This window comes from Mustela erminea, chromosome 14 (genome assembly GCF_009829155.1).
Source record: "Mustela erminea isolate mMusErm1 chromosome 14, mMusErm1.Pri, whole genome shotgun sequence".
Classification (NCBI taxonomy): domain Eukaryota; kingdom Metazoa; phylum Chordata; class Mammalia; order Carnivora; family Mustelidae; genus Mustela; species Mustela erminea.
This window is the reverse complement of record NC_045627.1, coordinates 3,691,107-3,716,498: the sequence shown is the minus strand read 5'-3', so window position 1 is coordinate 3,716,498 and position 25,392 is coordinate 3,691,107. Positions and strand designations below refer to the sequence as shown.

The 25,392-nt window shown below is 48.7% G+C and overlaps 1 protein-coding gene across 2 annotated transcripts in view; it reads right to left on the bottom strand.

Annotated features, from left to right (window-relative positions):
• Nucleotides 1–12,672: 12,672 nt before the first annotated feature.
• The window catches only part of GNPAT (glyceronephosphate O-acyltransferase), a 35,865-nt gene continuing 23,145 nt past the window's right edge, over nt 12,673–25,392 (bottom strand). For both annotated transcript variants that reach the window (XM_032313669.1, XM_032313668.1), the window contains exons 6-16: nt 25,146–25,221; nt 24,756–24,907; nt 24,505–24,635; nt 22,626–22,849; nt 19,550–19,792; nt 18,077–18,156; nt 17,088–17,228; nt 15,907–16,003; nt 15,737–15,830; nt 14,735–14,796; nt 12,673–13,412 (exon numbers count right to left, since the gene is read on the bottom strand). In XM_032313669.1, the coding sequence (XP_032169560.1) occupies nt 13,369–13,412; nt 14,735–14,796; nt 15,737–15,830; nt 15,907–16,003; nt 17,088–17,228; nt 18,077–18,156; nt 19,550–19,792; nt 22,626–22,849; nt 24,505–24,635; nt 24,756–24,907; nt 25,146–25,221 (1,344 nt within the window). In that variant the 3' untranslated portion in view covers nt 12,673–13,368. The remainder of the gene's footprint in view (nt 13,413–14,734; nt 14,797–15,736; nt 15,831–15,906; nt 16,004–17,087; nt 17,229–18,076; nt 18,157–19,549; nt 19,793–22,625; nt 22,850–24,504; nt 24,636–24,755; nt 24,908–25,145; nt 25,222–25,392) is intronic.

Genomic DNA, 25,392 nt, shown 5'->3' with positions numbered 1-25,392 from the left:
CCACCCAGGCGCCCCAATTCTTAAATTTTGATGGGAAAAAAAAAAGATTCATGTAACTTAGCTCCTGTGGTAAGCAGCCAAGCTCGGGAACGGCTGGGTGTGTGTCTCTGATAGAGGACAGTTGCCGGACAAGGGCTTGTTTCTTTAAATGTCACGCTTGATTAGTTTCAACTAATATGCTGACTTTCTCTCAGATTTACACCTACCTCACTAAACACATTAAACAAAGTTACATAAGCCAAGTCAGTGTTGACAAGTCTCTAAAATATTTGTGTGTGTCGTCTCAGTCGTTGCTGGTGGGAATTACTGTAAACTGGGCACTGGCTATTTGGCAAGCCTTAAAACCACAGAATTATACAAACCCTTTGACCCCACAACCCACTTCTGGAGATTTATTCTACCAAAAAAAAAAAAAAAAAAACCTTCCTAAATTAAATTTACCCATGAAATTCATGTGATTTATGAGTAAGTTTTGAAGAACCCTTCTAGTTTCCGCTTTTGCGTGTAAGCTCAGGAGAGGCACTCAATCCTGACAAGGAGAAAGCTGAACAGATCGAAAAATCAACAAGCCTTCTTGGATCCACAAGAGCGGGGCGGGACACAAAGCAAACCCCAGCCGGAGACCGGAGAGCCCAGTGGGCAGATGCAGGAAGTCCTATCCTAAGGGAGCAGGGGCTCAGGGAGAAACCACTGTGGAGCCCAGTGCGGGGGTGGGGGAGCCATACAGAAACCTCAGTCGTAAGCGACAAAAGCTGGAGACTCCGTGCCCACAGCTCAGAGTTTAAAACTCCAGGGGGATCCAGTCCTAAGGGGAAACCCCACAATATTGTGAACTAAAGAACCCTTTCCAGGTTCTCACACTGAAGTTTCAGAGGGAAACCCCTCGGGCTTCCAGCAGGGGGCGGGACAGGGAACCTTCTGAAACGGACTAGAGCCCTCTGTTTTTCTGAACAAGACCTGCCCTTAGGGGATCCCGACTAGTTAACCTGAGCCTAACCTGCTGGGGAGTAGCAGAGCCTGGCTGACCAGCAGAAGGGAACTAGCCCACCCCCCAGCCCACTCTAGCCATCCTGTCCCCCGAAGGGGGAGAAAACAGCTGAGAAACTCTCACGAAATTCATTGACAGACCTAATCACTAGATGACAGCACTCTGCTCCCCCACACTCAGGGGCACTTCAGGAAAGGCCTATTTACAGCAGTCCCCTTTTCCGGGTAACTCCACATCCAGCTACCGAGAAAAATTGCAAGGCACACCAAAAGGCAAAAACACAATTTGAAGAGACAGAGCAAGCATCAGAGCCAGACATGACAGGGGTAGTGGAACTACCAAACTGGGAATTGGAAACAACCACGATTCATACCCCAGGGCCTCTGACGGATCAAATAGACAGTCTGCAAGAACAGATAGGCAATATTAGCAGAGGGATGGAAATCTGAAGAAAGTACTAAGAAGAAAGGCTAGCCGGGCGCCCGGGTGGCTCAGCTCAGGTCATGATCCCAGGATCCTGGGGTCGAGCCCCGTCAGGCTCCCTACTCTGTGGGAAGCCTGCTTCTCCCTCTCCCTCTGACTCTCCCCACGGCTCATGTGTGCGTGCTTGCTCTCTCTCTCTCTGTCTCTCAAATAAATAAACAAAATCTTTAGAGAGAAAAAAAAAAAGAAATGCTAGAGATAAAACAACAATAAAGACCCACACTGTACTAGAAATGAAGAGCGACTTCGATGCCCTGCCTAGTAAACTGGACCGTGCTAAGGAAAGAATCTGAGCTGGAGGATGTATCAGTAGAATCCTTGAACACTGGGGCGCCTGGGTGGCTCAGTGGGTTAAGCCTCTGCCTTCGGCTCAGGTCATGATCTCAGGGTCCTGGAATCGAACCCCGCATCGGGCTCTCTGCTCAGCAGGGAGCCTGCTTCCCCCTCTCTCTCTGCCTGCTTCTCTGCCTACTTGTGATCTCTCTCTCTCTGTCAAATAAATAAATAAAATCTTAAAAAAAAAAAAAAAAGAAGAAGAAGAAGAAGAAAGAATCCCATGCCCTCATTACCCAGCTTCAACAACTGTCAACATTCTGTCATTATACCCAACAATGGCCCATGCCCTCCACACCCTGCCCAACCCCGCTGGGTTGTTGTTGATTATTATTATTACCTACAGTTTTGCTGGAGATAAACTTATACACACATTGTGATGTATGAATCTTAGCTCTAAAATTTTAGAAAGTGGATCTACTTACGTAACAACTCCCCAGTAAAGATGTCCACCGTTTTCATTTCTCCATGTGGTGATGAGGGTGTCACCTCTCTCCTGCATAGCTCTTCTTCATGTTCTTTCCTGTACCTTAGATTATTTTTCTGGAAAAGAAAATCATGTTTTCCTACATAATTGAAAGTTGTAACTCTTAGACCGTGTTGCCTGGAGGTTGAAGGTCTTGGTGAGTTATTCTGAGGAGCCTTATCGACAGAGGTACGAGGCACAGTCCTACAGCTGTAGACTTGCAGCTCTTGGTATGCTGGGAAGCTGGGAAGGATGCAAGGGGAATGTGAGGTGGGAGGTTCTAGTCTAAATGATGAAACATCCAGTCTAAGGTCGGACTGTCCGGTATGTAGTTCCTTTGCCACAAATTATCTAATAATCATCATCATAATAAAACTCAGTTCCTCGGATATCCTAGCCCCATTACAAGGGCTAAATAGCCACAGGTGGCAGTGGGCATCCCACCGGACTATGCAGACAGTGGACATCTCCATCATTACAGAATATTCTAGCAGACAGTGCTCATCCAAGAAAGGTGGAAAGACGGGTGAGACACCAAAGAAATGGAAAGTGAAGTTTGCAAAATGCAGAACTAAAAGCAAATGCTGCAAGTTTTATCTTTGCCCCAAATGTGCCCTTTTACCCTCAGTTCCTCCTTGTAAATGATCATTCCTGTCTTTGTGTTTCATTTCTTTTTACCTGCTGCCCCACCCCGTTTGACTTGTTGCTGTGAAAGGGTTCCCAGTCCCCTACCACCTGTCCCCTACCTTCCTGGGTCTCCAGGGCAACACAGGCATCTGGCTGACAGGCGGGCTCCCCAGACAAAATACAAGGGACAGCTCAATTTGAATCTCAGATAAACAACTTTCAGCATAAGTATGTCTCAAATATTGCCGTACTTGGGACAAATACGAGCATCCCTATACTTAGGTTAAAAAAATAAAGAAGAACCCCATTCCAGGCTAGCTGCCTGCAGGACGCAGGGCCTTGGCTGAGCCCCTCCTGACCGGCTGGGATTTGGCATGAGGGGAAGAGAAACAAACCCGCTTCTGCCTATGCATGGTCTGGAACCCAGTTTTATCAGGAATAAAACTATTTGGCTCTCCTTCCATCCGACACTCGGGTCTCTTTCTCAAGGAGCTCCAGACCTAAGAAAGGAGCAGCGCCTGGTTCAGGATCATCATAAACTCTAACCTTAACCTGTTGGTTAAGCAGCTGTTGGGGCTGCTGTCCCCAGGACACCCGGCACAGCGCTTTGTGTGGTGTGGTCACCGGCCCCAAGTCCCGAGGGTTACTGCACGGTGTCCCCCCCCCACACACCCCGCGCCTCCCAGGGACTCCTTCAGAGGCTGCCACAGCCCCATGCGCATTGGGGGACCCTTTTCGGGGAGATGGCTCCCTCCAGCATCCTGCTGTGTTCTGATGTGGCCTGGGAGACAGTTTGCCCAACGACGACGGCAGCCACTCCACCAGCCCCTAGGAGCTGCTTCCTTTGCGGGGTCCGTGGGGGTCAGCGGGGGCGGCGTCTCTCCCTGCACGCTCTGTTCAAGGCACTCCACTTCTTTCTGTAAATTCCATCTCCTGCCTTGGTTTTGTTTAAATCACAGGAACAAAAGTTTGCTGGCGACTTGCTCCCACCTTGGCTGCTAACTTCCCTCAAGACAGGGAAAACGAAGTCTAACTGTGTGCTCCGACGGTAAACAAGGAGAAAGGAAAATACCAGGAGAAAAAAACCGAGAACATAAAAAAATATTATTCACCCTTATATGTAATAGGTATATACACCAGTTCTCACCAGGATGAGGGGTTTAAGTACAGAGAGTAGGGGGGAGAGGGGATGGGGGTAAGAGAGAGAGGGATCCAACCCCCCCCCCCAACTACTGCCCCCAAATTAAGCGCTTCAGTCCCGCAACTGTTGCCCAAGGTCGTGGGCTGGGCTAAAGCTGCAGGTTGGTTTGTTGTTGTTGTTGTTGTTTAAGATTTTATTTATATCTTTGACACAGAGAGATCACAAGCAGGCAGAGAGGCAGGCAGGGGGTGGGGGAAAGCAGGCTCCCTGATGAGCAGAAAGCCCGATGTGGGACCATGACCTGAGCGGAAGGCAGAGGCTTTAACCCTCTGAGCCACCCAGGCGCCCCAAGCTGCAGGTTTTTGAGCCTAACGTTACCGTCCAGTTTAATCAAGCCCACAGCGGGGGCTTCACATGCGTTGGCTGCTGTGATGGCTGTTGCCATCTGAGCGCCAGGGCGCCGGCAACACCCCCTCCCGAGGCTCAGAGGAGCCCGGGCATTGCTTGGCCCCATGTCCTGTTCCCACAAAGTCGGCAGAGAGAAACAAAGCAGCTGCTGGCGAGCACGGAGCAGTGTTGTTTCCTATGAACACTGGTGCGGCGCGCCGAGAACCCGCAGCTGGAAAATACGTAAGTTGGCACTTCCAACACGAAAGGGGATTGAGATTTCCTAATTTTAAACCTTTTAAGGCACTTCTATTTTTTTTAATTTTTAAAAAAGATTTTTATTTATTAATTTGGGAGAGCTAGCGAGCATAAGCCGGGGAGGGGCAGAGGGAAAGGGAGGAGCAGGGAGCCCAGCGTGGGAGGCGATGCCAGGATTCTGGGATCATGACCTGAGCCCAAGGCAGAGGCTTTAGGGACTGAGCCACCCAGGCGACCCTTTAATGCATTCTGAAGGAGTCTAGTCCCCATCCCCAAAAGAAACATCAGAAGGAAAAATCAGATCAGAATTTTTTTGTTGTTGTTAAAAACCACGCCTTTCAGAACATGTAGCTATTGATTCTGCTTTGGCCCGTGAACCAACAAGTGCCCTGCTCGGGTCCCAGAATATCCTGTTTATTAGCCTCAAATGCATGTGCGATGCTGCCACTGAGCGCATGCGCGCAGGGGTGCCATGTGCCTCCACTGCTCTCCCCGCCCCCAGCCCGGGTCTCAGATCCCACCCCTCCTTGCACGTGGATGGTGTGCTCAGCGCACCGCCAGAGCTTTTGGTCTGGCTCAGCTCCACGTGCTCCCAAGCGTATCCCTGGGATGGAGATGGATGCCCCCCGAAAGCCGTCAGACTTGGGCACCACACCTACACCCCAGCCTGCCCCTATGCCTGCGGGGGACCAGCGGGCCGTGTGCACACAGATGGGCCCCCCCCGCCCCCCCAGCTCTCCGGGCGCGCCGCCTGCGCACTAGCTAGAGCGTGAAACGGGGCGACTCACAACCAAATCTACAGACGTGGTCTGTATGCAAGGTCAGTGGGGATGTGCTCCCCAAGCCCGGCTTAAGGAACTGATGAGGGCTGTGATGAGCCCCGGGTGTTACAGCGACTGATAAATTATTGACCACTACACGGGAGCTGATGATGTACTGCAGGATGGCTAGTTGAATTTAAATTTAAAAAAAGAAAGAAAGAAACTGAGGAGTCGTTCTACCTCTGGGACCAAAAAGCTGGACAAATCTCTTTGCCTCTTTGTCAAACTGAAACTGTCAGAAAACTCATTTTTTTGTTCCCAGCTCAAGCAGCAGAGGCAGGCTCAGACTCTAAGAAATTTCATTTTCACGTGTTTGCGATTTGTGGGGTTGTTTCCTTTCTGCTCTCCGTATTCCGTGGCCCAGTTTCCAAAGAAAGCACGTTTGGGACACGGAAGCAGCACTTTACGGACCCCACAATCCGTTTCCCCCACCCCGTGAGAGGATTGTGACCTTTCCTCTCCTCTTTCTCTCACTTCATGGTCAATACCTTCTAACAGGTTTCTCTTTCCTGACTCCCGGGAACTGTTCTCCATCTGGTTTTGTTCCAGACGAGGCAGAAGATGCTAATTCAAGCTTCCGGAACCTACCTGCCCAGTAAGCACAGTTCGGCCTCAGAGACGTGTGGGTTCAACAGCTGTTTGCAAATCCGTAAAAGCTGGGCCTTGGGGGCCCCCAGTGGCCTTCTAGACTGTTCCAACCATGCTGGTGCAGACTCTGATAGTACATTCAGCCAAAACCTTTCCCTTCATGGGCAAACTGGTTTTACAGACGGTCACCTATTAGAAGTCACAGTAAGAATGAAAAAAAAAAAAAAAGTTCAGAAGGGCCATTCTTTCACAAGGAGATAACATGCCCGCTTTCAATGACCAAGCCTTTGCTTTCTCCATGTAGGCGATGGAGAGAACACCGGCAGAAGGCAGGCAAGCTGGATCCTTGCAAGCTGAAAGGCAACAAATGAGCGGTTGGCTTCACTGACTTAGGAGGTCCCAGCCTTAACCTGCTGGGGACAAAGCCAACCACCATGGGCCAGAGGACCCGAGCAGGGCTCAGACACTGGGTGTGCAGGAGAGGCAGGGCCATGAGGAGGAGGTCTGCTCTTAGGAGTCTGTAAGAGAAGCAGTACGTGCCCCACACAGCCTCTGGGTGGGGGTTCCTCTGCCTCTAGATGAGAAACATGCTTTCTGAAGAGGTTGAACTAAACTTTCAGTAGTCTTAGAGTCACTGAGCGCAGCTGGGTCTAGATGTTGTGTAAGCATATTTGCTGGATGAGACCCTCAGCAACCCACCCCCCACCCCAGCTGCCGCCTCCCCCAGTGCAGGCAGCAACTTGCAGAGATGGAGTGATTCCTCTCTGGGGAAACTGACTGGCCAAACAGAAAAAGACCACAATCTACCGAAGTTCTGGATCTCTCAACAAAACACCACCAGGCTTCTGTCCTAGGCCCTCCCTGGGCAGCCCACTCTGGGGAGCCTGCCCCCGCGGAGAGAGCTGCCCACCGCTCCGTGGTGTCTCAGGGCTGAGTGTGAATGGGTAGGCAAAGGCCACCGGATGCTCTGGGGGATTTCAAACCAGAAAGGGGAAAACATAGCAAAACCCTGGCGGAGATGTGACTCAAGAGGCAAAGAAAATGCCACAAACCATCAGTGTAATCAGCGAGAGGAAGAGGATGGCCCGTCTGGGGGACAAAGACAGGGGGTTAGAAAGTCAGAAGCCAGGAGGCCCTAAAATAAAATAATACAAATTTTAGCAACAAAGAGTGGAGAAAACAGAAGGGAGCCAATGATAAAGGAAGTAACACAAGAACATTCTTTTTTTTTTTTTTTTTTAAAGATTTTATTTATTTATTTGAGAGAGAGAGAGACAGTGAGAGAGAGCATGAGTGAGAAGGTCAGAGGGAGAAGCAGACTCCCTGAGGAGCTGGGAGCCTGATGTGGGACTCGATCCTGGGACTCCAGGATCATGACCTGAGCCGAAGGCAGTTGTCCAACCAACTGAGCCACCCAGGTGTCCCCACAAGAACATTCTTGAAGAACTGAAGAACACGCATCTGTTAAGAACCCACTGAAGGCCCAGAATAAAGGATTTATTTATTTATTTATTTTAAAGATTTTATTTATTTATTTGACAGAGAGAGATCACAAGTAGATGGAGAGAGAGGGTGAGGGAAGCAGGCTCCCCGCTGAGCAGAGAGCCCGATGCGGGACTCGATCCCAGGACCCTGAGATCATGACCTGAGCCGAAGGCAGCGGCTTAACCCACTGAGCCACCCAGGCACCCCAGAATAAAGGATTTAAAGACGTTATTTATTTATGAGAGAGAGAGGAAGCGGGGGGAGGGACAGGGGGAGAGGGAGAGAATCTCAAGCAGACTCCTCACTGGGCACAGAGCCCGATGTGGGGCTCGATCTCATAGCCCTGAGATCATGACCTGAGCCAAAGTCAAGAGTCTGATGCTCAACTCACGGAGTCACCCAGATGCCCCCAGAATAAAGGATTTAAAAACACAGACAACCAACCAACAGAATGAAAAGGCAACCTATTGAATAGGAGAGAATGTTTGCAGATCACATTTCTGATAAAAGGGTTACTCTCCAAAATACATGAAGAACTCCCACAACTCAATAGCAAAAAACCAATCCAATTAAAAAATGAGCAGAGAAACTGAACATTTTTTCCCCAAAAAGGTCAACAAGTACATGAAAAGAGGCTCAGTGTCACTCATCATCAGGGAAATGTAAGTTAAAACCACAGTGACAGACGCCCTCACATCAAGTAGAACGGCTGCCTCAAAATCCGAGAAAGAATGCGTGCTGGCGGGGATATGGAAAAGGGACCCTTGTGGGCTGTCGGTGGGAGTGTCACTGGTGCAGCCGCTGTGGGAAACCGTGTGGAGCTTCCTCAAAATATTAACAAGAAAACTACCATATCACCTAATAATTCCACTTACGGGGATTTACCTGAAGGAAATGGACACAGTAGCCTGAAAAGACATCTGCAGCCCCATGTTCACTGCAACGTGATTTGCCATGGCCCAGATAACAACGTTCTAACACACACACACACACACACACACACACACACACACACACACATTATTCGGCCGTTAAAAAGGAAACCTTGCCATTTGCAACCATATGGATAGAACTTGAGGGTGTTACGCTAAGTGAAATAAGGCAGACAGAAAAAAGATAAATTCTCCATGATCTCCCTAACAGGTGGAATCGAAGGAAATACCAACCCCCCCAAGAAAACCAAAAAAAACCAAGTTCACAGACCTAGAGAAGAGATTGGGGGTTGCCTCAAGAGGGCTTGGCAATGGACAAAATTGTTGAAAGCAGTTAAAAGGTACCCATTTCCAGTTACAAAATAAAGTCATGAAGAGGTAATGCACACCACGGTAACTATATTTACTGCTGCATCACATATTTTAAAGTAGACAAGCCTGGGTGGCTCTGGGGGTTAAGCCTCTGCCTGCAGCTCAGGTCATGATCTCAGGGTCCTGGGATCAAGCCCGGCATCCGGCTCTCTGCTCAGCAGGGGGCCTGCTTCCCCCCACCCACCCCCACCACCTCTCTGTCTGCTTCTCTGCCTACTTGTGATCTCTGTCTGTCAAATAAATAAAATGTTCAAAATAACTAAATAAATAAAATCTTTAAAAGAAATTAAAAACATTTTTTAAAAAGTAGACAAGTCACATCTTGAAAGTTCTCATCACAAGAAAAACAATTTTTTTACCTTTATGGTGACAGATTAACTGGATTTGTTGTGATCATTTTGCAGTATATACAGATGTCAAATCCTTATGTTGTACTCCTGAAACTAGTTTAATGTGTCAGTTATAGCTCACCTAAAAAAAAAAAAGTGGGAGGGGAAGATGGAGGAGAAAACTGGGAAGATCCAGAATGAGGACGCCACCCAACGCTTCGGCATTTGAGGGAGCCGGGAGCCAAGGCGGGCTGCGTCGAGTTGCTGGGAAGGGCAAGGAAAGATTCTCCCACTCGAGCCTCCTGGTCAAGCTGACACCCCGATTTTAGCCCAGGGAGATTCCTTTTAGGCTTTGACCTCCTCAACGGTAAGATCATCAATTTATCGAAGCCACAGAAAACAAAACCTGCAACACCGACAACAAACATGTCATCCAAAATTCCAAAAAGCGAGGAAAAGAGATCCTCAAGATTTCTGAAAAGGAAAATAGTTTGTGTTCAGGAATCAGAATGCTCTTTGGACTTGAGAAGAATAACTTTAGAAACTAGAAGACAATGGAGAAAGAATTTTCAAAATGACCTAGAATTCACCCAGCTGAGTCGTCAGACAATTATGAGAGTAGGAAAAAGACATGTTTAAACAGGTGAGGTCTAAAACATGAATCCCTCATACAGCTGAAAGACAGGCCTCCACTAGAATTGAAAAACAATCAAAAAGGAAGAAATGGGACCAAAAGAGGAGAATCCAACACAGAAAGGTAAAAGGAATTACCAAGAGGGGCAGTGATGGGAAACCCCAGGTTGAGAGCCCAGCAGGCCCAGAGTGGGTTCTAGAAAAAAACGACATTTGAATCTATCGACGGGAGATTTGTACTTCTGTCAAAGTTGGTAATTTTAATTGAGGAAAAGAAAGAAATAAACAAAGTCAAACAAGGCATCAGAATCTATTTTCTACCTCAAGATGAACGTTTCTATTCTGTTAGTGGACGTTGAGATGTAAGGAAACTATGTGATTTCTATCATGGCTGCGCTGAACTTGGGATGTGGCAGGTGTGTCTGCGTGAGGTACTGAGCGATGCACAGAGGGTAACGCCGTTGGGCTGAGGCAGGCCCTCAAGGTCAGGGACACGAGCACCTCCAGCCTGAGCGTCCTCTGGACAGCACCCGATCTTGTCAGAGAAGCCAGCGAGGGTCCCCATCAGCCATGGTAGCAACAGATGACACTTATTGCCAAAGACGGTTTCAAATATTTGACCGACACCCCTCTTTCCTTTTTTCTTTTCTACATAAGCTTTATGCCCAACATGGGGCCTGAACTCGGGACCCCGAGATTCAGGGTCACCTGCATTACAGACTGAGCCAGCCACGAGCCCCTTCGCGTTCCCATTTCTCACAGCCCAAGAGGGAGTAGCATCATCCTTAGCTTACGGATGAGGAGCCTGAGGCTTTGAGTATGAGTAAATCACACCAGAACACAGGACTAGTGCATGGCAGAGTTGGATTTCAACCCCAGCTGGGCTCCGGACCTTGCATTTTCAGGTGCTTCATAATATTGTGTTTGGTGAGGAGACTTTCTTGGAAAGCCACATGGTATGGGTCTTTTTTCTTTTTTCTTTTTGAAGATTTTATTTATTTGACAGACAGAGATCACAAGTAGGCAGAGAGGCAGGCAGAGAGAGAGAAGAGGAAGCAGGCTCCCCGCTGAGCAGAGAGCCCGATGCAGGGCTCCATCCCAGGACCCTGGGATCATGACCTGAGCCAAAGGCAGAGACTTAACCCACTGAGCCACCCAGGTGCCCTGCTGTGGGTCTTTTTATTTCTTTCAAAGCAGTGGTAGCTTCACAATCTGTAGACCGGTGGGAGCAGAAGAGCTGAGGGACAGCATATGGCTTAGAACTATGGCTGTGTACGGGTGTGTGTGTGGGGTAGGGCCCGGGATATGTGCTTTGAAAGTACATTAGCAGAGGACGCCTGCTAGCCTCTAAGATGTTAGGTTTCCTTAAGTTGCTTGAGAGGGTCGGAAGAGACAGAGGTCCGTCTCTCACAGCAACCGAGGCCACCTTTGGTTTTGGTCGCACCCCGTCTTCCTGCTCCTCCACTACCTGCTTAGCTGCTGGCCAGGAGCAAGCTGACAGGGGCTGGCTCCCGGAGCTCCAGGATTTGCCACCCAGACCTGAAATGTGTTTAGTGTAAACAAGTCATCTTACCCTGCCTTCAGCCCTTAGATGCACAGTATGACTGTCACGGAGAAAACCAAATAACCAGAGCTGGGTGAATGGGGATTCAGTCTAAGGTGCACTTGGTCAGCAACGACCTGCCCGGCTCCCAGGCTCTCAGCTGTCTGGACTCACACTCTCAACCTGGGCGGCAGCAGCTGGGTGCCCCTGCCCGTCGAGCTGGCGTGCCATGAAATCCTTTGCCAGGGAACATTGCTTAATTGCCACCTTAGTATCAACACACATGAATCTCCAACTTCCCAAACAAGCAGAGCGACACAGAGGACATCCCTGATGCTGGCGCACAGACTGGCCCGGAGGCTTTCCACAATCTGTGTGGGCAGCAGAGACAGCCTGGCCTTTGCAAAACCAGTGCCCATTCCAGGGCTCTGGACACTGCCAGCCCCGGCGCCACATGCCGAAACTCTGCAACATTTTCCGAAGCACTTATATTCCCGTTCCGATGTTTTACGAGTCCCTAAGCCCTCATCTGTGTTGACCCTGTTGCTACAGACTGACTTGTGGCCCCCCAAATTCTGATCTTGGAGCCCTAACCACCCCACCCCCACATCACTGCGGAGATGGAGCCTCTGGGGAGTAGCTGGGACTGTGCCAAGTAGTGAGGCCGGCGGCGCCGTGGGGGCACGAGCAAGGTGGGGCCTCCCGTGAGCCCAGAGAGAGGCCTGAGAAGGAATCCCACCTTGCTGGCACCTTGATCTGAGGACTTGTAGCCTCGGACACTGGGAGGAAAAGAAACTTCTGCCGTGTAAGCCACCCTCCTCCCATCTGGTAGCTCATTGTGGCAGCCCAAGCCCATTACCACCCCTGCCTTTCCTGTGTCGGCCACGCTGGTCTTTCAGGTGCTCCAGAAGCCGCCCCGGGATACTCTGATCTCTCTTCTCTCTGCACAGCTCACCCCCGGACTCCTAATCCCACACAGGGCTGGCACTGGCTCATCTCAGTGCTCGACTTCAATGTCACTCCCAGAGGTGGCTGTCACAGCGTTTGGTATTCACCCATCTTATTTCAAATTTTTCCAAATTTTTTTTAAAGTTTACTTTTTATTAAAGATTATTTGAGAGAGCAAGCGAGTGAGCACAAGCAGGGGGATGGGCAGAGGAGAAGGACAAGCAGACTCCCCACTGAGCAGGGAGCCCGATGTGGGGCTCGATCCCAGGACCCTGGGATCATGACCTGAGCCAGAGGCAGATGCTTAACGACTAAGCCACTCAGGCGCCCGACAGTTTAAGTAATCTCTGCACCCAACATCGGGCTTGAATTCACGACAGCAAGAGCAAGAGTCACACGCTCTACTGAGCCAGCCAGACACCCCCCCCCCCCAAATTCTTAGGCCCATTTTTTCCCCTTAAGCCTATTCCTGCTACATCACCAACTTCTCTTTGTCGCACGTACTTCCTCTGAAGCACTTTTAGTGATGAGGCCCTTGGGTGGCAAACTTTTACGGAAGCTAGCGAAGTGATTACACAGCTCTGCCCAACCTGGACAGGACTGAGGCCTCTGCACGGAAGGGCAGCCACGAGAGACGGAGCTGTGCCCTTCCCGGTGGTTTTCTCCTGACCGCCGCGCCACCAGTGTCCATGTCACAGTGTAATTCACAAGTCGGCACAACAAGTTTAATACACGTGATGGTAAGATAAAAACTGTTAGTGAAATAGGACTGGGATTTGTTTTTCCAAACATGTTTCCAAAGGCTATTTTATTTTAAAACACACACAGAGTTGGACACGAAAGCCTTTTTAAGTGTCGTGGAGAGCATTACACGGACTGCCCTTCTACCGGTCACCTCTTCCTCTCCGCTGAGCCCGAGGATGTCCTAAGAAGCACGAGCAGATGGCTCTCTTCCTTCATGTCCCTGCTTGCTGGAGTGAGTCCTTGGATGACAGCAATTATGTGACCAAATTTCCTGTAACTGTTTGGCAATATTAAAGTTTTGCAGTCACTGGCTTTCCTACTGGTGTCTTACAACCTAAGGAAAAAAAAAAAAGCCCATGAAATGACCTTGAGTTTGCCCTTCCTCACCAAGCTGTTTAAGCCTTATGGTTTCAGAGGCTGACCAAGCAGCGAGGGAGAACACCCGCCCCTCTGCGGGGGAAGCAGCAGGGGCCCCCACCCACGGGCCTACAGCCAGGAGCAGAGCCAGAATCAGAACAGTTTGCCTTCGGGACTTTTGTTCTAGTATGTTCTAGCACATTCATACCCATGTCATATCTGCCACCTGTGATTAAGAAATCAGTTCTGTCATCCTCACAGAATGAGGGCTTTGGAGGTTGTTTCAAAGCTAGATGCTCCTCTCACCAAACTCAAAATCGAATTTCAAGGGTACATATTCTCAGAATTCAGACATAATATAAACAGAAGACGGAGATTTCAACCTTCACATTTTCTTCAACAAGAAACTAGTATTTCCAATCTTCCCCACTGATGTCAACCATTTCTTTGCCTTCTACCCTTTCTCTTCAGCCATTCTGCTTTACCATACGTTTTTCACTCATCCCACTGGACGTCGACCTGAAGCTCTTCCATGCAGGCTTAACAAACGTACTGCATTTGGGTTAGGTACAAGAATATTACTTACAAGAATATCCATTCAAAAATGTCGTGCTTATTCAATACAGTCAGCAGATAGTATTTTTTTTCTTTCAAATACTGATACCCTCCCATTCCAAAACTACCCCATCATTCCTAAGAGAAATGTTCGCTACTTCCTCTGACCTCTTAGATCTCTTTCCTTACATCCACACTCTTGACTCTCTCTTCGTACTGCAAACAAATGACCTTGCCTTTCTGGACTGAACTACCTATTGATAAGCTGATGGTGTCTGGAAAAGAGTAAGGGTTGGATTATTCTCCTAAGGATACGCTATCAGCTCCAATTCTGAGTTCAGGAAGTCTATATGCCGTAAACACTGATCCCAACCCTTTGCCAGGGAAAGAAGGGATCCAAGAGTCGAGAGGAGGAGAATAAATCCAAGGACTCAGACAAGAGGTATTTTCTCCATGTCCACCGAGACGGGATGTGAGGGTCCGGATCTCAGACCCTCATTAGTTATGGTAGATGCTGACAGTTATGTTGCAGAAGATCGACCATGTTCTGCCTGTTGTGTTTCCTCTGCACTTTCTCCTTACTTCCCTTGAGAAAAACCCAGATGATATAAATAATTCTGTTTGTATTAAAACTCTGTTGGTTCATTTTGATAAAGTATCCAGTGCCACAGTCTACTTTCTCGTCTTACTGGATGGTCATAAATACAAGTGAAAACCCACCATGGGTCCCTGAACTGTACTTACCGAGCATTTCTTCTAATTTTGTCAGGGCAGGTTCGTTCACATTAAATACAGTGTCACTATTTCTGGGGAAAAAGGCAAAAAGCTCTTATTACATAAACTGGGGTGGGGGAAGTCGACATTCATTATTATCTTATATAGTAAGACTTCTTTTCTTCTTAAGATTTTATTTATTTGACAGAGACACACAGAGAGAAGATAAACAGGGGGAGTGACAGGCAGGAGGAGAAGCAGGCTCCCCGCTGAGCAAGAGGCCCGATGCGGGGCTTGATCCCAGGCCTTGGGACCATGACCTGAGCCGAAGGCAGATGCTTAAACTGACTGAGCCACCCAGGCGTACCAAGACTACTTTTCAAGTTTATTATTTTTATTTATTTTTTTAAAATCTCTACATCCCATGTCGGGTCTAACTCATGACTCCAAGATCAAGAATCATAGGTTCTACCAACTGAGCCAGCCAGGTTCTCTAAGACTACTTCTCGAAGGCCAAGTCTTTCAGTAGCCGACAATCCGGTCGCTTCTGCCCTACTCGCCGGCTTCACGCTTCATCCCCTGATGGCAGGAGAGATATACTACGAGACCCTCCCCGCGAAGCTGGGTCACTCTTCAATTCCTTCACTCAGAGAGGAAACCGCGAACTATCTGCACATACAGGTGTGTCTTTATGTACTATACATGCATGTTTGTGTGCATATAAGTGTGCGCGCGCACACACACACACACTCTTTCTCTCTACTACACTCCCCAAAAATCTCTCTTATATAGTTCATCTATACATTTCAATAGTAGGTCAAGGCCAAAATGCTGGCCTAGAATACTCTGTCTTTGCTTCAATACTGTCTTCATTCATAACCACATAAAACTTGCACAGTAACCCATACTGACATAACTCATCGGGAGGCAGGGGAGGGAAGCAGGATATCCTGTTTCGAGGACTTGCTCTGCATTCCGTGCTCAGTGGCCGTTAGCCGCCACCGTTCACCGGGTCCCGTGTGCGGTACTTACACTTTCTTCTTCTCTACCACACCTAGCCTCACAAAAGCTGCTAAGGCATTTTTCTGCACGTCGCAGGACAAGACATCGTAACACTGCGAGGCACCTGCGAGGGAGAAAGAGTCAGTGGACCCTTTTGTTCTCAACTGCAAGAAGTCGCCATGCACGGTAGTGTGACTAACCTTGATCCAGAAGCTGACCCGCGAACTTTCGGACTCCAGCCAAGTACTGTTTCTCAGTGAAGTAGTCTTCTTCATTCAGGAGGTATTTGCAAATTATCTGATTTTAACAGAAAGGGTGAGGGGAAATGAAAGAGAAAAAGGCAGCCAAACACCCTGCACTGGCGACGGCTGTGCCGTGGCCCCCATGATAGAAAGCTACGTCGTGTGGGAGCAGAATAAAGCCTCTCTAATGCTGGAGCACAGAGAAGCTACAGAATTCTTAGGAGGTCGCCCTGGAGCTGGTAGCACTGCTTATAGTTGGAAAACAAAGAGCGTGAACTTGTACTGACATTGTTTAAAATATACTTCCTCACTTGAATGGTTACGAGTTGAGTGAATTACCATCAGCTGAACAGGTCTTACACTGCTTAGGAAGAAAGTGGCCAGATTCTGTGTAACTGTTTTTTCCCTAAAAACACCTAAGAGCCTGTCGGGCCCCCAGATGCATGAAGACTTACACTGCAGAAAGTGCTTACGGGTAGAAGGAGCATCTCTCAGCTGCCCGCTCAGTGCGGGACTTGGTGCAAGGGCTCACTCGGTCAGGGGTCAGAGCACCCCCTGCCAGAATGTCAGTCCCGGGGGCCACTGACCAGTGCTGAGCGCTCAGAGCTCAGAGCCAGGGTCTGCTTCTGGTGAATACACACAGGCCCTGTGAGGGGCTCTGCTGCAAACTCCCCTTGCCCTTGGAATCCTGGCACCATTCCTGCCCGGCATCTCTACCCTCCCCCTCTGTTTAACCACTCCTTAGAGCTCTGACAAGCTCTTCTGGACACTTGCACTTGAACCTTGACTTCCCTTTCCATTAGCCTTTAGTGATACAATCGCTGACATGACGAATCATTCCAGTCTTGCACTGACTGAGTGCCTGCAATGTAGCAAGCACCGAGCTCCGAGAAAAGCCTCGAAGGGACAGTATGATGGCACTCGGGTCTAGGTGTGGTTCTGGGCATCCTGGGGTCTGTAAGGGACTCCTTTAGGGGAGCAAGGTCTCCACCTGAAAAGTGACTCTTCCAACCTGCTGAGCAATCTCTAGTTCCACCATTCACCTGGGGAAGGCACTTGCCCTCCGGACCACAGGGTGGGAGGTCTTAGTTATACTGGATACGGGGGAATGAAGGAGAACTTGCAAAGGAGATACATACCTGATAACATTCCACAAAAGGTTTAAAGAGACCTATTAAAAATTCTAGCACGGTATCTCCTTTCTCTGTAACTAGGATGTCTCTTGTCGTCACTTGTATCGTCTCATTTTTACAGAGGAGGTAACAGCCTTCTTCAAAGTCCTAGGAAGGGAGGGGAGAAGACAGGGAGCATCGACTAATTTAGGTTAACAGGAACTCTGCTGGTCTCAGTAAACACAGCCATGGGTCTTCAGAACTAGAGAACACCAGCTAATTCCACAACCCATCCAAAAGGTTCTGCTTATTAGATAGCAGCCAGAGAAGCATGTGTTCGAACACTCAAAATGCTGAACCCCAAACACAGCAAACATACAAGAGATTTAGGAGCCTTAGAAACCATGACCTGGGTGATGGCTTTTTCTCACTTTGCACAGCCACATTCCTTAAATTTAAATAGAGCATATAACTGGTCCTAAAAATATGTGGAATTATGCTTATGCTCAAAAAACTGCTGACTTCGTTCTCAACAGAGTAAAACCTGGGCTCCTCGGCACAGTGTACAGAAACCTGACCACCTTCTGTCTATCCTGGTATATTCCCCGCCCTAGCACACCAGCTCCAAGGGTCCAATCCCTCACGAGCTGTCTATATTGTCAGGCAAGACCACTGCTCTCTAATCTCAAAGCAAAGGGCCCCGTACATTGCAACAAGTTGTTAACAGGAAAATGTGTACTGGCTGATAAATTTTTTAACCAAACAGTGTGGACTTACAGTGGCTACACTCAAGGTTTAAGGTTTAAGACTTTCTTTTCACCAAATAATCCCTACGTTACTGATTAACCTTGACCAAGAATCAAAACAGAGCTCATGAAATGTGAGTTTCCAAGAGTTTTGTTATTTCTGCTGCATACAGCCTTGGGGAAAGGGAAGTCGCACGTGTGAATCCAAGCCTACCACTTCTAGAACTCACACTGTGAACACACTCGTGCTCTTTGGCTGTAAAGATTTACCTTTAGTGTGTTTCCTGGAAGGAAGATGAACTCATCTGAAAAAACACTGAGCAGGAAGTGAAAGCAACTGTAGACATCCTCTGGAAATAAATAAATTACATCCAATTACAATGCTGGTTTTAAACTTTCAGGAAGTACCAAGAAGTCTACAATTCTTCAAAGTGCAGCACTCCAAAGGCATATTATTCAATGCCAAGGACGAGAATGCAGGCCCCCAAAGGAAGTTATAGAGCCAATCCAAATTTTACCTACAGAGCGCACTATAGTGTAGCAGTGCCAAGAGCTAGACCTGAGTCACAGCCAGGCCTCTACCCAGTCAGTGTGCTGACGTGTGAGAGGCTACATTTCTCAGAAGCTAGGGTGCCTCACGTTCCCCTGCCCATGGCTCCCGAGTAGAGAAGGAAAGGAATGAATTACTTCGATTCCTTCTCTAGTCCTTTTTCCTGTTGTCTTTCCCATATCTTTAGCACTAGAATACACCAGCACACAACAGAAAATACTGTTTCATTCTCCAGAAACATAGGTCTCCCTGCCCATTAGTTAATGAAGAACAGAGGTTTCTTCGTCTTTCTGACACATGCTATGAACACTCTCATTAGAAGAGTATGTAGACATCTGGACACGAAGTGCTGTCTCCATGTTCAGGGTGGTCCCAACATTCTAGAAGACCACGCAGGTACCATCCCCGCAGCTGTGAACAAACTCCGATGTAAGAAACCTCAGAACTAAGACCAAGATTTAAGTTTTCTGTGTCTTGAACTAAGCTGACTTCTCTGGCCCGTTTCCTCATTCACGAATGAGGGCATGGACACAGGACCTGAAGTTCCTTCTGAGGCTAAAGGTCAAAGTCTGACTCTTCCTTAGAATGATCTATGGAGCGTTGAAAACCAAAAATGAGAACATCAGCATCTGACCCCACTCTGGACCAATCGAAAGGTGGGGCTCACCCTCCAGTAACTCCAGGGGAGCCTGGGTAGAACACCCTGGACCTTGACGAGAGGTTCCTGGGAACAAAAGGGTGTTATTCATGGTTCCGCTCCTCAGTGCCACTAGAACACGCCTGCGTATCCACATGGCACTCCTGCACTGCTGGACTGTTTACCCACTCCCCCACCCCCCCACCTTCTGTCAGGTAAGGGAGAAAGGGCCTCAGGCCAGGAGAGGGAGAGCTGTGCTCTAATCTCACAGCCAGGCTCAGGGAATTACATAACTTGCTAAGCCTCACTTTCCATATTTATAAAAGGAGAGGCCTAGGTTAATTTCTTCCGTCCCTTTTCATTCCCAAATTTGAAGCAGAGGGCCATGTACTGGGGGCACAAACCTAACTGCTTCTGAGTATACAGGCCCCACTTTTGCTGCTGTCTGAGGTGCACACATGTGGCTGAGCACTGTAAGGCTTCAAATGCTGCTCCCTAGGTGGAACTGGAAGGCCAGGTCTCTTCCAAAGTTCAAGACCACTTTCCCACGAGTTACCTTTCCGGAACCCGGGGGTCATCTGCAGTGCCATAGCTACTAAGGAAGGGCGGACGAAAATGTTGAGCAACTGGTTCCTGTAGGCCGAGCACATGAGGAGGGTGATATGCTGGAAAATAAGTCCATCGACCACTTCGGAGTCTCCAGAGTCCATATTCAGAACCACCTGGTCTTTGACGAGGCTAGCGATGTTGGAGTGCAGGAGAATGTTGGACTGGATAACTTCCTCAGCAGGCTCATTATCTACACACAGAGACAAGGCATTCAGGCAGGCGGCGGGGACAGGACGGGCCTCTGCTGGGTGTCCAGCAATGCTAGTGGCCTGGCACATTCACTTTCCAGTGCCAGGTTCGAGCTCTGGGCTCTACCAATCGAAGTAATGAGACCCCATGGGAAAGACACGTTTTTTTCCCTGTTTATTTATTTATTTATTCATTTAAGTAATCTCTGTGCCCAATGTGGGGCTCAAACTGATGACCCTGAGCTCAAGAGTCACATGTTCTTCCAACGGAGCCAGCTGGGCGCCCTGTGAAAGAGACTATGAAAGTACTGTAACTCTCTCTCTAAAGACATTTAACACGCCTTCTTATCTACTCCCAATCTGTCCGCTCTTCTGAAATACATATCGATCCCCACTCTGAAAACCAACACTTCCGCAGGAACCAAGTGTGTCCCAAGGACTGTAAAAGCAAGTTACAGGACAAGAAAATCACATACCAGAAGGTTCACGCTTAGAATGTGCTTCATTCGCTCACACACACACTCCCTGCTTAGACCAATTAATTCCAAGACTGCAAGAATATCGCTTTGCAACTTTGCTGGTGAACCAAAGAGCAACCCAAGAGGCACTCCCCTAGCACAGGCCTCCCTGGTGAGATCTTCTGGTTTTCCCACACCTGAGAAAACAAAACACGGGGCCCGTTCAGATCCTGGTAACTCACTCCACTGACACTTCACTAGCCTGGAGATAGCCAAGGAGTTAGAACTACCAAAGCACAAGGAGACATGGTGACAGTCAGCCTTCTTGGCAAGGGAGATCATTTTCCTGTTACCCTGGGCCACACAGCAGGCTGCCAGGCTACGTAACCATAGGGACCACTCCAGCTGGCCAACGAGGTCGACCGAGGGGTGTGGCTTTCCTTCTGAGCTCCACCACACCGTTCTAGGCTCACAGGCCTTGGGCCAGCTTGTTCGAGGTAACGATACAACCTATGATACTGTTACACACATCACAGAGCATGGAACAGTATGCCAGGACAATAGGATACAGCAAAGAGCTCCAGCCCTGAGATCGCAGGGGAGATGAGTGGAGTAAGAAGAAAAAAGGAACTGAATTAGGAAATGTGCCCAATCACTCTCCATGACGGCTACTTAATACCCACATGGTAGCTGGAGTTACTTTAGCTGCTCAACAGAGACTCTCAGCCATGGACTGGCCACGCATCGACCCCACCCTGCAAGAGCAAAGTACTTGGAAGGAGGCGTTTGTGTTCTCATGGGCTCCCGGGCCGGCAGGAGTCAGCACTTTACCAGTTCTTTTCCAGGATCTCCCACCTGAATCACACTCCCAGGAGACCATGAAAATACTGGGACACGTGTCTGACTCATCTTCATTTCCTCATTAGTGACCGCCGTCCAGTTTTATGTCCCTTCTGTGAGCAGTTCCGCCTACACATCTGGTAGCTCGTCCCTGGCTCTGCCGCAGCTGGGTCAGGCTCCTGTCCTTCTCACCACGGCCGAGCAGCCTCCCGTCCCCACCCCCAACACCGTGGCCCACCTTTAAAGCTGACATGGGCTGTTTGCTATAGCTGTTTTCAGTCATGCTTCCCTGCTTAAAATTTGCTCCTGTGTGAGCAATCCTTCACCCACTCGTCTTCCTGAACGGCTCCCACTTTTCCATCAAGGTGAAACCTGACATCAAAAGTCACTTCTATGAAACCTTCCCAGAGCGGGGACCCTTCCCTACAGAGTATTCTCAGCAACTGTCTGTGGTCCGTCCATAGCTCTTTTTTTTTTTTTTTTTTTAATATTTTCTTATTTATTAGAGAGAAAGAGAGAAAAAGTACACATGAATACGGGGAGCAGCAGAGGGAGAGGGACAAGAAGACTTCTTGATAAACAGGGAGCCTGACCTGAGGCTCGATCCCAGGTCCCTGAGATCACAACCTGAGCCAAAGGCAGACGCTTAACCAACTGCGCCACCCAGGTGCCCAGATCCATAGCTCTGTTTACTTCCCTGGACCTTGTCTCTAGGTCACCCAGCCCTGAATTCCACAAGCCAGGAGAACCTCAAAGAGGCTGCAGCTTGTCCCCTTTGTATCCCTGGCCATTCCCAGCACCGACCAGACTCAAGAGGTTTAATGACTGAACAGCAGGGAGCTGCGTATAAATAGATCCCACTTCTGATGGCGGTCTCTGCAATTTTAACCCAGAGAGACTGAAAATGGGACTAAAGCTAACACTTGTCATATAACATCCCAAACTTCCAGCATAGTATTTATAACTCTAATGAGGCTTTTACAAAGCTATTGTTTTCAGAGAATTGTATAAAGTTCTATACGACTGGCCCTTTAGTCCTTAGGACGCAGTGAGGCAAATGGGTTGCGAATACAAGAAGGTTTAAAAGGAGGGCGTAGCACCCCGGTCGTGGCAAGCACCGAGTCGTGCACGGAACTGTCACACCAGCGCTGCACACCAGAAACAAGTGGGACGTGCTATGCCGTGTTTCGGTAACAAAAATTTAGAAAAAATGAAAATAAAGAGGTGGCATGGAGGCAGGAATGCGTGGAGGACGAGAAGATCCACTTACTCTCCGGGCCGCTGGGTGCCGAGGAGACCGTGTTCTCCCTCTCCAGGTACTGAGTCTCCAGGAGGACATGGCATGTGAACTACTATTCATTCTTGAGGGATCACTGTGCTGCACAATGTTCCAGAGTGATACAGACAAGTAAAGTTTTCTTTCTCTTGGAGCAAAGCTTTGCTCCGTGTCCCATATAGGCTTTTTCATGCCTGGGCAAGGATTCTTCTAGAGTAGGAAACAAAAAGCACTCTCAGGACATGCACCCCACATACATACCAGGCCAAGAGAGAAAGCCCCCGAAGGCCTGGGTTAAGCCTTTGAGCCATAAAGTCTTCTCCACCAGGGCGTCGAAGTCCATGGCTGGCCGGTTCTGGAGTAGAACGGCGGCCGTTAGGGCCCAGGGGCTCAGGACCAGGTTCTGGATCTGCAGCAGCTGCATCTTATAGGCCACTTCTGTGACGAAGGCGTGCACGTCCTCCGGCTGCTTCTGAGGAATATACCTACGAGAACAGCAAAGACCGAGTCACCGCTCTGCGGTGTGAGTGCCGGGGGGTGGGGGGCGCGGAGACAGACCCTTGGGAAGGCTTCTCCGACTTTCTGCCAACCGAATTCTCTCAGGTCACAATGCGAGACTACACCCTGACTTCACTACAGTGTAGCCTGCCCAACGGGACAGAGTCCTATTCTTTTGGGTTCCAGGCAAAAAAACCAAACAAACCCACAAAAACCACAACTGTTGCTGCTGTATAAATGGATCCATCAGTTCCCCTGTGAGAACGAAGGCCTCCGCCAGTAGACTGAACGACAGGGTCCCTGGAATCCTCTGTGCTCTGAACACCTGTCTCCCAGAACACGCGTGCCAGGGAACATGTGACCAGTCATGTCTGCGCTGCACAGGCCATCCAGTTTGCCTGGCAGCCGCCCTACCCTTCTAAAAAGCACAAGGTCGCATGCCACGTACTGCCACCATCCTCGCCTGACAGATTCTTCAGGCCTGTGTCAGCAACCTTGGAATCAGACGCTCTCCGGAGCCTGTGCAGAGCGGGATGAAGCAGGGATAGGCACAGGACCTAAAGCAGCCCCACAATAAGGTGGCTTCACGTGAAATCTAGGACCAATGAGGGCGCCCGGTCCTAGAGAACACCTGGCGGACCCAATCTGAGAGCTTGAGAGGGAAAGCTAACATCTGCTTGAGAGCAGAGGAAGCTGCTAGTGACGTACGCCGGTGGCCATGGGCCCCCGGCATGACAGATAAACGATGAGTGATGCTGTCGTCACAGTCAGCCTGGCTGAGCAGAGGGGTTCTGTCTCCTTACTTCCCCAGGTGTGCTTCTCCAGGTTAAGAAAACCCAGGTGTGTATCTGTACCTGCAGCCTGAAAGAACCTAACACGTATCTGTGCCCACGAACCTACAACCTTCTGGGGGCCCCTGGGTGGCCCAGTTGGTTAAGCATCTGACTCCTGGTTTCGGCTCAGGTCACGAGCCTGTGTCCGGCTCTGTGCTCAGTGCACAGTCTGCTTATCCCTCTCCCTTTGCTCTCCTCCCCCACCTTCCCACTATCCCCCACCCAAATAAATAAATAAAATCTTAAACAACAAAACAAAACAAAACTGTAACCTTGAGGGTAGGGAATCACCCTCATTCGTTATCATGTAATCCCTTCTAGGATCAAAAATAATACTTACCATATACTTTGGCTGACCTACTAGTAGTGCTCAGCCACTGCCCTGCCCACAGAATGGGCAGGGTACTAAGTGGCGGAGTATAGTATAGGCAGGAGGGTACCGGTTCTCCTGAGAAGAACAAGCAGCACCGTCTGACTTTGGGTATTCGACATATATATCCTGCGGCTGGCTGTATAATTGGCAAATACAATTCTTTTCTTAAAAAATTTTTTTTTACCTTTTATGTAATTCTCCATACCCAGTGTGGGGCTCAGACTCACAACCCCAAGATCAAGAGTCACAAGCTCCACCCGCCGAGTGGCCGGGCGCCCCGCAAACATAGTTCTTTAACTGGAGCTTTCCACTTCCCTGCTATGTGATCTCAGATAACCAGGTTCAGTCCTAGGAGGGGTCAACTCAAGAAGCCCAACCACACTTCCAGATGCTCATTCTTATTTCTACATCAGTTATGAAAACACAGGTCTTGCACCTTGGAACCAAATTATAAGGGCTCCGACTCATCCTCCCAGCTGCCAGAGATCGAAGTGACACCGGGTCTCCAAAGTACACATGGATATTTCCAAAATTTTCAGAGAGGATCTTCCTGGCTTTCAACAATCCCTAATAGTATCAAAACAGAGGGAATGGAACAAAGAAGAGTAAGTTCAGAAAGAAGCTGGTGTACAAACTAGCATTTTCTCTAAATTCAAGGAAAATCAAGTTTCGCTTTCCTTTACGTACAGTTGTAGATTCTTTTGGTTTTGGAACCCCTAGAAGCTCGTACACGTAAAGAGTTTCTTCCAATACTTTATCATAACTGATGCTGACTGGAACAAGGTAGGTATCAAAAACTTCCCTTTTAAAAAATGGTTCCATCACAATATTCAGAAGACCTGTCAACAGGGAGAAATGGTTTTCTGTATGTAGTGAAATGTGGAGCGAATGAGGGTCCGTAAACAGGAAGTGTACATTATATCCAGCTCATACAATAGAAACAGTTACAACTTAAAGAAACAGTTACACTTATAAAGAAAAAAATGATCTTGCCATAAAAAAAGTGTCCAGCCATACTTAGCAGCTATGATGACCCCACACCTGGACGTGTATTCTTTCGATCTCTAAAGGACCTACCAAATTTCGGAGTCAATGTCTTGGCAGAGCGACTTCTTGTCCCTTCGAGGAAAAATTCAACAGGAGCATAACCATTCTTTAAAGAGAAAACACAAACAAACAAAACAAAACACAAAACCCTTTGCCTACTCTCAAAGTGAGAAAAGGTTCTTTTGATTCCTTTCCCCAAGCTGTCCCCCACCCCTAGCCTGAAACACACTGTGGGGGACAAGCAGCCAAGTGGGCCATTCGGGAGTGAAGAATTTAA